General features: G+C 54.6%; 1 protein-coding gene across 1 annotated transcript; it reads left to right on the forward strand.

Annotated features, from left to right (window-relative positions):
• The first annotated feature begins 3,508 nt into the window (after positions 1-3,508).
• Positions 3,509-11,969, forward strand: MOB3C (MOB kinase activator 3C). Its single transcript, XM_012649049.1, has 4 exons — positions 3,509-3,665; positions 6,894-7,346; positions 9,479-9,681; positions 10,003-11,969. Exons 2-4 carry the CDS (start codon positions 6,929-6,931, stop codon positions 10,030-10,032), a joined length of 651 nt encoding a protein of 216 aa, XP_012504503.1. The 5' UTR covers positions 3,509-3,665; positions 6,894-6,928; the 3' UTR covers positions 10,033-11,969.
• Positions 11,970-12,252: the final 283 nt, after the last annotated feature.

Genomic DNA, 12,252 nt, shown 5'->3' on the forward strand with positions numbered 1-12,252 from the left:
TGTGCTGAGTGTCCCCACACATTGTCCTGGGTCTCTGCCCACTGCCCTCCAGGACCCCGGAAGAAGCTCAATCCCTCTTCTACACAAACACTGCCGAGTGCTTGAAAGCAGCCCCTGGGACAGACTGGTCACAGCCTCTGCTATTAATGAGGGCTATCATAGCTGATCCTCACAGCTCTTCTGTGGGGCAGATGTTGTTTCTTTTTTAGAGAAGGGGAAATAGGCTCAGAGAGAATAAGTGCTTTGTCCAAGGTCACACAGAATTTTAGTATACGTGCTTGTCAACCTTGTTGTCCTCTGTCATATTCCCTTAAACTCTGTATTCTTCAAACTAAATGACGTCTAACTCAATTCCTCTTACTGCCATGAGAGTGTCTATGACTTTTTCCTCAATGGACCAGGATATAAGATCCAGGAAGAGACATCCGGCCTCCTGGGCAGGGAGGAGCAGAAGCTGAAATAGAAACTCTTTCTCGGGAGAGAGGGGCGAGAGGGTGGGCTATAGTAGCTATCCAGCTATAGTAGCTGCCAGATGCCTGGTGAGGTGAACTGAGGGTGTAGTAGCTCATTCTGGGAAGGGGGTGTGGATGGGGGACCTTTCCTGGCCTAGGAGGAGCTGGGGAGTCTCCAGGGAGAGGCCACTCTGTATCAGTGGAGTCACTGGGTACAGGCCTAACAAGGGAAGGGGAAGGAAGCTGGTTCTGATCAGGTACTCAGGATGGTACTTGGTATGGCTAGAAGGTGCTTTTGTGGTGCAGGTGTGGAAACAGGCCCAGAGAAGGGCAGGGGCTTCCCCAGAAACACACAGCAGAATAGTGGCAGAGATACCACCCTGCTGCCACTTGGAGCTCCCACTGGAGAGGCCTGTGCCCAGGCTGTGCAGTAGAAAAAGGCACACACTCTGCTAGGTCCTCACTGGCTCCCACAGGGCTTCAGAGATGGGACTTGTTTGAGCCCCTCTGGAGCCACTCATCATACTCAGGTCAGGATACAGTGGCAGGGAACAGTGTCTGTCCTGTGTAGGTATGCAGTGCTGTAAGGTCACAGCATGCCATCAGAGAAGACAGGACTAACTCAAGGTCACACAGCTAATACATGGTAAAACTATGACCTTGTTCTCCAAGGTCTGGGTCTTCTCATCCCCAGCAGAGCCTCCTGGAAGAACCAGTCTCTAGCCCAGACTGAAAGCAGCAAGAAGACGTTACAGGTGTTTGAGGGATCTGGGCTCTATGGTTTCCTCCAACCCTTCCATCTGCCTCCTATCCCACAGACACCCAGGAACTCTGCAGATGAGCTGGAAACTTCTGAGGTTCCTTCAAAATGGATCATCTATATTTCCCACAGTGTAAGATTCTGTGCTTTTCATTTTTCACCAGACGAACTCCTGCCTGTCCTATAAAATCCAGCTCGGAGCTACAGAAAATGACCATGTACAAAGCCACAGAGGAAGTGACATCAAATTCCAAAGAATCTTACAGACCATAATCTCTGACCACAATGCAATATAATTAGAAGTCAACAAGAAAAACATAAATCTCCCATAGGTTGAGAAACTGAAAAACACACTTCTAAATCATCCAAGAGTTAAAGAGAAAGTTGCAATGAAATTTATGAAATATTTAGAACTGAATGATAAGGAAAGCACAAGAAATTTCTAAGTCATTTCCTCTGTGAAGTCAGCCCTGACCCCACGTTTCTCCTCCAGATGACTCTCCACCCTCCACCCAGTTCTATGACCCAGGAGGCTGGCCTCTATGGGCTGCAGTAACAGGTTCCCTTGTCCTAGGTTTCTGGGAGGATTCGGCTAATGGGGAAACCTGGCCAGAGAGGGGAGGGAGGGAGAGATGGAAGGGCCTTTATATCCCCAGTCCTTCCCTGTATGACTGCTGTGGGCTGGGTCTTCCCCAGCCGGCCCACCTTAGGCCTCCACAGCCCCTTCCTCATGGCTCCCACCCCCACCACTCCCTCCCCACACTCCTTCAGCCTAGGTTTGACAGCCACCCACTGCTCTTACTAGCCCTTTGGGGATACACTATCCATGTGGTTTTCCCACACCCTGACTACACCTGTAAATAGTGCCTTCATTAAACTCTCCTCAAAATACCAATTTGGGTGTTCCACATGTTCCACTCTTGGGAAGCCCATCAGTCCATAGCCACATTCTCATTTCTGCATGACTGAGCTCTGACCTAGTGCTATCTGTTTGTATCGTCCCCTCTGCTAACCTGTCAGTACCTGGGTCAGCGACTGCGTCAGCTTCATCACTCGGTCCCCTGATCTCAGTGCACAGAATCAAGCTCAAAGGTATTGATGAGGATATCAAATAAATAAAAGAATATATCTGAATTTCCTCTATAAGCAAATGTTCGTTTATAGAGGATTTGGGACAGAATGAAGACAGACATAAAAATACAGAGAACTTTAGACCGGGGCAAAAACAGGTGCTCAGTAAAAGAATGTATCCTCAGTTCTGTGCGTGAGGATTCCTAAGGATCCAGTGTGTTCTCATGCCATCAAGCAAGTGGAAAGTCCAGACACAAAGGGAGCCCAGTGGGGTACCTATGCCATGGTAAATGCCCACCTCCAGCCTCTAGCTCTCCCCTACCCACATCTGGTCACCTTCCTCCCCCTCCAGGGTGACTTCTACCAGCCCAGCTATCTGTCTTGGCCCTCCTAACCTAGAAGGCCTCCAATCTTCCCTCTCATCACAGACAGAGCCAGCAAACTGGTCCCTGAGCCTGGGGGCCACAGTGTGCATTGAATGCTGCTGTGAGGTATCTGTCTGTCCTCAGGGGAGGAACCCAGGTAGAAAAGGAGGGAGAGCCGATCAGGACAGGTCTTGAAGGGTTTGGATTTGGTTGGAAGGAGCAAGGGACAAAAGGGATTCCAAAATGGGAACAGCTGGGACAAAGGTCTGCAGGTGAGAAATGGGGCGATTTTGGGTGGGAGTGAGGAGAATCAGTCCAGCCTGAGCAAGGCCCCCTATCCCTGTTGAGCACTCTTCTGGGCCAGTCCCCTCAGGAGTGAGGGACTCAGCTCATGATTCCCAAGGTATTCAGTCATTCACTCATTCATTCATTCATTCATTCATTCATCAAGTGGGGTTTGCGTTCCTGCTATGTGCCAGGAGCTGATATAGGAGGGGATAGGGCAGTCCTGGTCCCTTATTGATTTCAGGGACTCAATGATTCCAGGAGGGCAAGGTAACTACCATTTATTTATCTAGCAGTTCTTTTGTTTCTGCTCCAGACAGAAGCTGGGCTTGTCCCCATTTTGCAGTCTAGGAATCAGAGGCTGCCTCTGGTGGAGGTCCGAAGAGACACCGAGAGGGCGGGCTGCTCAGTTTTTCGCCCAACGGGAAGCTGGGAGCTCGATATGGACTTTCCGGGAAGGCGGGAGTGTGTCTGTGTATTGGGGGTGGGGGGTGCCCCCTTTCCCCGCCCCTGCCCGCCCCGCGGCCGCAGCGTGGCGGGGCCCGGGGCGGAGCTGGCGTCGCCTCGGGGCGGGAGGGCGGCCGCGGGCCCGGCAGGGCAGGCAGGCGGACGGACAGAGGGACAGGCGACAGAACAGGCACGGCAGGAGGCTGGCAGGCGGAGGGCGAGCCAGCGCGGGGAATGTGACCCCGCGGCCAGAGCGGGGCTCGAGCGCTGCGGCCGAGGAGACCGGTGAGTGAGCGCCAGTGCCTCCCGCGGCCCCGCCGCGCACACGGCCCAGCCTTGCTTCCGCTTTCACTTCCTCGGCTGTCCCGGCGTGGCACCGTCCGGAGGCGATCTCTGCCCGAAGGCAGGCTGGCCACTGTCCTCAGGCCGGGTCGAGACTCCGAGCTTTGAGAAGTCTGGGTTAGGGGTGTCCGTCTGGAGGGGGGCGTGTCTTCGGGAGCGGAAATGTCCGGCGGGCCCTCTGGGTCCTAAGGCCGACCTGTCTGGCCCTGAGAGCTGGGTTGGGGGTGCAGGAGGAGGTTGGGGGCGGGTGCGTGAGGGGAGGCCCTGTGCCTCGGGGGCGGGGAGAAGGGAGTCTTCGCCTCTACTTTCCGATCTCTGCCCTGCAGAGTGGCACAGGCTGGATTCTGGGGTCAATCTGGGGCCATCTTCTGGCCCAGATGCTGAGCCAGGCCCAGGGGGTGGAGGTGTGTCCTGGCAGGACACTAAACGTCATAAACAGGCTGGGTCACCCTGCGGTCTTCATTTGGGAAGCCCAGATGCCCACCCAGGGAGTGAGCAAGCCACTGGCCACTCTAGGAGTAAAAGGACATGCAACATTAGGAAATGGGGCCAGGTGGGTGAACGGCAGTGTTTCTGTGAAGGCGTGGGGGTAGGGGCAGTGGGGAGAGGTAAGAGGCCTGGATGGAAGCCACCTGCCCTGTACCCACCCCCAAGCTCACACTTCCTGGGAGTAGACCCAGGCCTTGAAGTTCCACAGAAGGAAGATGGAACTCTAGCTTACTGGTCAGGACACACAATTTGCTGAAGGGGTCAGTGTGTGGGGGCAGGAAGCAGGCTGGGCTGTTTGGTGGGCAAGATGCTTCCCTTCTCCCCCCACTTCCCTCTACTTCCCTATCTCCACCAGACCAGTGACCAGCCAGTGCAGGAAAATGGTCCTTTACTCTTTGTCATGGGCCGAGCCCCACCAAATCCCAGTTCCTAGTTCTCCTTGTAATTTGCCGTGTGAATGCAGGCTCCTCAAGTCCCCTTTCTGGGCCTCAGTTTCCCCATCTGTACAAGTGAGATGGGCTGGTTGATTTCTCAGGGCTATTTGGGTCTAAGCTTTTCTTAAAGGCCCAGCACTGACTTTTTGCCAGGCCCTGTTCTAAGCTGTGGGTGGGGTGGGGACGGCAATGGCCACAGGGCAGCCTCCACCCAAGAAGGAGATCTGGGTTCAGTAGAGGAGGATGTGGGAGGAGGTAGCATTGAACCTGAGGATGTGTGGTCAGGCAGGAGGAGGGACCAGCATAAAAAAACACAGAGGCAGGGGAGTAGGGGCTGTGTTCAGGGATCAGGAAGAAGCCCAGGGTGGTTGGTGTAGGTTGTGGGGCAGGAAAGGTAGAGTGGTGTTGAATGCCAGGGTGAAGGCCTGTTTGTAACTGTCAGTAAAGGGGGCCATGCGAGGGTGGAAAGCCCCAGAAGCCCACCTAATTGCATTATGAGCGATTTTGGAAGCACCTGCCCCAACCAGAGTTTAAAATGGAGATGGCAAGTGAAGTGTAGAAATCTCTTCCTCTTTGTTCAGGAAGCTCAGGGGACTTCTCTGGGTGGGAAGTTGAGGAGTTGGGGTGGATAAAGATGATCTTCTGCATCTCTGAGGATTTTTTAAGAGGAAAAGATCCTGCCAAAGCCTGTCCCTACTCTCCAGACTCCTTTCATTTTCCTTGACTGTCCCCATCCAGCCTGCCTGTTGTGGGTACAAGGAAGGACCCCTGTTGCAAACATCTCCTCCCCTAGTTTGATTTGTTGCTAGAAGTAACCCCCCTGCCGTATGTGCCATGCCTCTGGTTATACTCAATTTTCACCTGGCTCCCACTCTCCCTTCTCTAATCCTGTCCCAGCATTATCAGAGATGTGAGGAGGGAAAATGCTCCAGTGTCCTCCAGTCAGAGGTCAAGCCCAGGCTTTGTGGTTGTAGTCAAGGCTTACTGCAGGGCCAGGCCCAGGGCCAGGGCTCAAACCTACCAGGGCTCAGGTCACAGTTCAGCCTGCAGCCAGAGCTCAGTGCTTAGATTACATTCAGCCTTGGTGCTCAGTATGGGGCCAAGGTCAGTGCTAAGTTTGTGGCTAAATTCCAGTCTCAGCAGATATCTGGGTCTGCATTTCCCAAGAGCTCACAGGGGAGGCAAGATAACTACCCTGAGAGTCTCAGAAACCTGGCTGTGTCAGAGTGACCCAGGATTTGCATGGGCCAAATCCATGATGCTGCAGGGGTCACCTAGTAAACCAATGGTGGTGCTGGGACTAGAACCCTGGGTCTCTGATCACTGCCTTCCCCACTCCTCAGAGGTCTCTTCTGAATCTGGGATCCTTCAGTTCTACAAGACAAAGCAAATTTGTCTGAGTTCTGGATGGGCCCAGCTGGGTAGATCTGACTGTATTCTCCTACCTCCCAGTGCCAGGCACATAGTAGGTGCTGTAGGAATGTCTACTGCGTGTCAGGTGGAGGGGAAGGGGACAGTGGCTTGTTCAGATTTGGGGCTGGAGGAGGCTGGTTTGCACGGGAGGTCTCTCCTGCCATTGTCAGAGGAAGCAACACCCTTCTAGGCCTGCCACCGTCCCCCTCCTCCAGTGCCTGCAGCCACACTCAGAGGCCTCCCAGCTGGTCACGTGAGGCCTCTTTCCTCTTTAAGGGTGAAAAAAAAGGAAAGGACATTTTTGGTAGAAAAGTCCCTCCTGCTCCCTGGGAATCCCCGGTGGCCGGATGGACTACGGGATATCCCAGAGGAAGCCGAAGGCTGGGGCCCACCCCCTCCCCCCAGCACAATGCAGCCAGGCTCTCCCACGCTGCACTAGCTGGCCTTTGAGGCTCCCAGAGGTCATCGCATCTAGGCCCCTGTCTCCTGGGCCTGGATGAAGCCTGCAGGGAGCCTCTGAGACCTCTCTAATGGTGAGCAGCAAGTCTGAGGAGCACCTGCTTGGAGGCCAGGCCCAGCCCTCGGCGAGATGCAATGAAAGCAGAGAGGAAACAAGATGGGAAGGCTGTGGGGATTTGGCAGGGGGGACTGAGGTAGCCTGGACAGGGGACTGGGCGCTGGACCAAGGGGCTAAGGGTTTAGATTCCAGGCAGAGCATGCAGAGGTCGAGCAAAGCTGAGAGGTAAGAGGGGTACGATGTATTGGGAAATCAGAGCCCAGTTGATGAGGCTCTGACCACCAGGCTCCCCCATGCCCTTGTCCCTGGCATCCTTAGGTCTGAGCCCCTGGATACCAGCCCCAGGCCAGACCATGGCACTGTGCCTGAAGCAGGTGTTCGCCAAGGACAAGACATTCCGGCCACGGAAGCGCTTCGAGCCCGGCACTCAGCGCTTTGAGTTGTACAAGAAAGCACAGGCCTCACTCAAGTCCGGCCTGGACCTGCGCAGCGTGGTGAGGCTGCCCCCAGGCGAGAACATCGACGACTGGATCGCCGTGCACGTGGTGGACTTCTTCAACCGCATCAACCTCATCTACGGCACCATGGCTGAGCGCTGCAGCGAGACCAGCTGCCCGGTCATGGCCGGCGGGCCCCGCTACGAGTACCGCTGGCAGGACGAGCGCCAGTACCGGCGGCCAGCCAAGCTCTCGGCGCCGCGCTACATGGCATTGCTCATGGACTGGATCGAGGGCCTCATCAACGACGAGGAGGTCTTTCCCACACGTGTTGGTGAGCACCACCTCGCCCGAGGGTCAGGCCTGGCCACGGAGGGAGGAGCCACTGGGAGCACATGCCACAGATGCGGCATGTGGTGTGATCTGGCAACTCTTGGGGGGCGGATTTTCATCCCCATTTTGTAGAAAAGGAAACGGTTGAGACAGGTTAAGTCTCTTGCTCAAGGTCAAGCATTCGACTAGGACTGACTGACTGCCAGTTTCGGGCTGTTCTTGTCCAAAGCTTGAGTGTCCCCCTAGGGACCATTCTGACAAGACCACAGACACTATGATTCTGAGAACCTTCCAGAACAGGTGCCCCAAGGTGTTCATGGCAGGTCCCCCTGCTTGGGCTGAGCTGACCTCCAGCCTCCTGGGAGGTCCTGCTGAATCCTGACCCTGAGAAAGGGAGGGGTTTGGGGGTTGTAGGACCTGGATGGTATCTTCACCTCAGGCTGGGACTCTGAGGGCAGAATTTTCCCTTGTCAGGCTTAGGCCATCAGGTCTTTTCTTATCTCAGCTGGGCAGCTGGGCAGGCAAGGGTGGGGAAGGGAGATGAGTGATGTCACCCTGGCCCTGCTTCTCCACCCCAAGGCAGCAGGAGGGCGGTGTTGGTCAGGGTGCTGAGAAGGCATGACACTGTGTTCGTCACAGCAGCCCCACCTGCACCTGGGCCCAGCCCCCACCCAAACTCAGGCTCATCCCTGTGAGGCTGTGGGGATCAGAGATGGGTGGGGCAGGGGGGTCAAGCCCAGCAGGGAAAAGTCTGAATGCTAAGGGAAGCTGGGCCCTGAGTCACAATTCAGTGTCCACGGCTCCTCCCCAGTCAGTGGCCTGCCATTTCTTGCACTGTTATGCCCAACAGTGAGTACCTTCATCTTACACAGGAGGAAACTGAGGCCAAGAGAGGGAAAGTGTGCTGCACTGGGAGGGGTTCAGAACTGGAGCTCAGGTCTCCTGGGGTCCAGGACCCCAAGTCTAGATGGGCTGGGCAAGTCTGAGGGACCTGGGCTGGGCTGGAAGGCTTACAGGGAGGCAGGGCTCAGCCCCATGTGAGAGCAGTGAGGAAGAGGAAGGGGTCTGTGGAGCCAGGTGGGCCAGGAATGGACCTGACTCTGGACTCGGATTGCCTGGTAGCCTGTGCGACCCCAGGGGTGGATGCCTTAACCCTGGGCTGACTCTGCCACAGCAGGGAGGGGCCATAAGCCACCAAGATCTCCACCCTGAGTATGGGCAGCTGTGCAGAAACTGGACCTTTTACACAAAGCCGGGGCTTCCCGCAGGCAGAGTCTGTATCATTGATCTCCAAGGGGTGCAAGGAAGGTTTGAATCTTGCCTCCAGTCTGTACTAATTAGTAATTATGTGGCCTTGGGCAAGCAGCTTCACCTTTGTGCACCCCTGCCTTATCATCTCTAGCATGGCAGTCAGACCCGTCAGCAGAATTGTCGTAAGGATAAGTAAGAGGCAGAAGGTGCAGAGGGCTCTGCATGGGGCCTGACTCATAGATGGAAGGTTCTTTGTGATATTGACTATTTGAAGGAATGAGTGGTATCTGCACTATTTCTTGAAGAATTAATATTTTCAGGATTAGGGGTCTGGGACTGCTGTGTCAATGTTGAAAGAGGAGGACTTGGGGTTGGGGGTGGCTGGAGAGGAAGGTCATGGTCAGATCATGAAAGGCCTGCGCAATGCCATTCTGGGAAGTTAGGATGTAATCCTGAAGGCCCAGGTTTTTTGAAACGGACCCAGATGTTGATGAACTCGCCTTGGAATTGTATACAAGGATGTGATGTGAGCGGCCCTGTAGATGCACACATCGCTGGAGAGAGTTTGGGTCATGCTTCCATCGTAGTCTAAGAAGGTTGGTCAGTGACCCCCAACAAGGTTGCACAGGCGATGGGAAGGTGTGGAAGATGAGGAGTACTTCAGCATGGGAGGAGAAGCACAGTTACATGTGTGCTTCATTAAAAAGGAAAGTGTGTGAGAAAGTCAAACCACCCTCTGCATCTCCCAAAGGGAAGTGTATTGAGAAGTGTGCTGGGGGAAGCCATCCTGGCGAAGGCTGCCTGTGTGTGGGAAAGCAGTGTTGGTCAGACTTTTGTCACCAGGACGCTGATCCCCCACTTGTGACCCTCCCCACCCTCTAGGAGTTCCCTTCCCCAGGAACTTCCAGCAGGTCTGTACCAAGATCCTGACGCGCCTCTTCCGAGTCTTTGTCCACGTCTACATCCACCACTTCGACAGCATCCTCAGCATGGGCGCAGAGGCGCACGTCAACACCTGCTACAAGCACTTCTACTACTTCATCCGCGAGTTCAGTCTGGTGGACCAGCGGGAGCTGGAGCCACTGGTGAGGCCAGGTCCCCACTGCCCTCCCACACCAAGGCTAGCCTCTATGAACTTTCAGATCCAAAGGCTGCCTGCTTTAAGAAACTCCAATGCCCAAGTGGATAAATTCTGGGAAGGCAATTCATTTAACAATGGATTCTGTACTTTAACAGAGAATTCATTAGGTGTCATTGTACAAACCCAGACCTGCAGCCTAGAGTTGGGGTTAGGGGTGGGAAGGGGCAGGGCTCAGGGAGAAGAACAGCTGGGCCCTGTGGTTTGGGAAGGGGCTGCCTGGCAGGCTGAGCTCTAACTGACCCCTCCCCACCTTGTATCTCTACAGAGGGAGATGACAGAGCGGATCTGTCACTGAGCCAGACCTGGACTTTGTTGCCCGTCGGATGGACCATCTGAACACAGGGTGGCTGGGGGAGCGGAGCCTCAGGAGTCCGGTGGTAGAGGACTCTGAAGGCCCAGGGACCCCTCCACACACCCACATCCTGTGGACTTCTGGTTTCAGGAGTCTGCCTACATGTCTCCCTGATTGCTCGTGAAGGGAGAAGGGGAGGGCTTCAAGGTGGGCAAACAAAAGGAAAGGAGAGTTAAACCTCTTGCACCAAGTCTGGGAGTGGGGTAGGCTAGAGGGTTTCTTCTGTGATGCTTGACCCTTCCATGGTGGTTCCCAGTCCTATTTGGGGAATGTGGATGTGGCTGAGGTGATGGCAAGAAAGGTACAAGAGAGTGAGCAGCCTGTGTGTGAGTGAGCACAGATGCCAGGGTGTGTGTGAGAATCCGACTGAGGGGGTGTGTCTGTGAGAGCAAGCTGCCTTAGACCCTCCCTGGCATACAGTAGGCCCTGCATAAATGTCAGATGGATGGCCGGACAGATGGATAGATAAAGAGATGGGGACCATCAGACCATGACCGTTGTAGGAGTGATGACAGGTCAGTGTTCCCACTCAGTGTATGTGACCATGTGTGTAAGTGCACAAATTGTGACTGTACATGCAGCTCTACGTTTGAACCTTCCAGGCTACAATCTTCCATCAGTGTGAGTCTTGAGGAGCTGGGGGGAGTTGGGAAGGGAAGCCTTTTCCTGACTTCCTAAAGCCCTGGCCCACCACAGACACAGGTTCTGATTCGTTCCCCAGAGATGCCCAAGAGCTGCCATTTCACTCACCCCTCTGTCTCTAGGAGGGCCTGATTATAGACAGTCTCCTGGGGGTTGGGGATGATCCCTCATTTCCACAAAGGTCCCCTGGCCCTTAAACTGGGAATCGTATACTCCACTCTAGTACCCAGAATCTACAGACCTGGCTCCTCCAATTTGAAGCCCAGCACAAAAATAGTCCTTCTGCTCAAGGAGGTAGTGGAACTTCAACTGGAAACTCCAGAGTCTTGTCTCTCATCCCAGATATTGAGGATCATATAGCTGGTGACCAGACTGTTCCAGGCTTGGAGAGCACCCATCCTAAAAGTACCTGCCTCCTTCCCACCCACCCCTGAGATGTTCCAGCTGGTTGGATCTCAGAACACAGCTGTCTCCAGAGAGACTGGGATGTTCATTCAGCACACCTTTACTTAGTACCTCCATGCCCAGCCTTATGCCCAGACCCACAGGTGGTGAAACTGAGGCAGGAACAGGGTTCTGCCTTCCCAGAGCCTCCAATCTGGGAGTCCAGGATGGAGAGCCAGGAAGGACCTGAGATCATCCAGTCTCACTCTCGTAATATATACAGGAGGAAACTGAAGCCAGGAGAAGAGGAGAGAGAACCTGCCCAAGCCTTCACAGTGAGGCTTTCATGACGCTGGAATAGAAACCAGGGATCCTGACTTCTACCCTGGGGCCTTTTGATTGCTACACGGAGATGCACTGAAAGAGAGTTCGACAGACCTACTCCAAGACACAACTATTCCTGCTTTGAGCAAGGATTTCTAGCCTGTTTCCAGAATGCCCCACCATCCCTTGGGTTGCCTGGGGTTATCTCCTGAGCTGAGCCTCCAAAATCACACCCAGCTCGATGGCCTAGATGCTGCCTATCCTCTGGGGAAACAGATGGGGCTCTTGGGGCCAGCCAGGTGGGCCTGGGACTTCTACCTCTGTTGCCTCTGGAGTGGACTGGCAGCTTTGCCAGAGGCTCTGGAGTGAGGAGATTTGGAGTGTCCCCCAGGGCAGACTGTGGCTTGCAAGATGGATTCTAGGCTGTGGCGAGGGCTGATTGTGGGGACGGGGAGTGGGAAAATCTATTTTTATGAAACAGAGGGAAGACTTTATTGTTGTTATTTTTGGTAAAATAAAAGAGGCAAACTAAAGCAGCCACTGGTGGGAAGCTGTGGTCTGGGTGCCACATGGCTCCTGGCAGACTGTGGAAGGAGCGGGGCCAGAATGCGGATGGGAGGGCTTTTTGTCCTGAGATCCTGGACCATGTGGCGAGTTGGTCAGTGTGGTCATGTCTGGCTCAGCTCTCCAGGGTGGGGACTCCAAGGTTTTCTTAGGGCTCTGGGAAGACCAGGCTAGGCTAGGACCCTTGGGGTGGAGAGGGCTGGCCCTTGCCTTCTGGGAACTTAGTCTGATGGGAATCTTTCCCTGTTT

The sequence above is a fragment of the Propithecus coquereli genome, unplaced genomic scaffold (genome assembly GCF_000956105.1).
Source record: "Propithecus coquereli isolate 6110/MARCELLA unplaced genomic scaffold, Pcoq_1.0 Scaffold299, whole genome shotgun sequence".
NCBI classification, from domain to species: Eukaryota; Metazoa; Chordata; class Mammalia; order Primates; family Indriidae; genus Propithecus; species Propithecus coquereli.

Bases quoted from the DNA above. Each gene is read 5' to 3' on its own strand.
- MOB3C (XM_012649049.1), top strand. From the start codon at position 6,929: ATGGCACTGTGCCTGAAGCAGGTGTTCGCCAAGGACAAGACATTCCGG. The intron at 7,347-9,478 runs GTGAGCACCACC...CCCACCCTCTAG, and splicing joins GGTCTTTCCCACACGTGTTG to GAGTTCCCTTCCCCAGGAAC. The intron at 9,682-10,002 runs GTGAGGCCAGGT...GTATCTCTACAG, and splicing joins AGCGGGAGCTGGAGCCACTG to AGGGAGATGACAGAGCGGAT.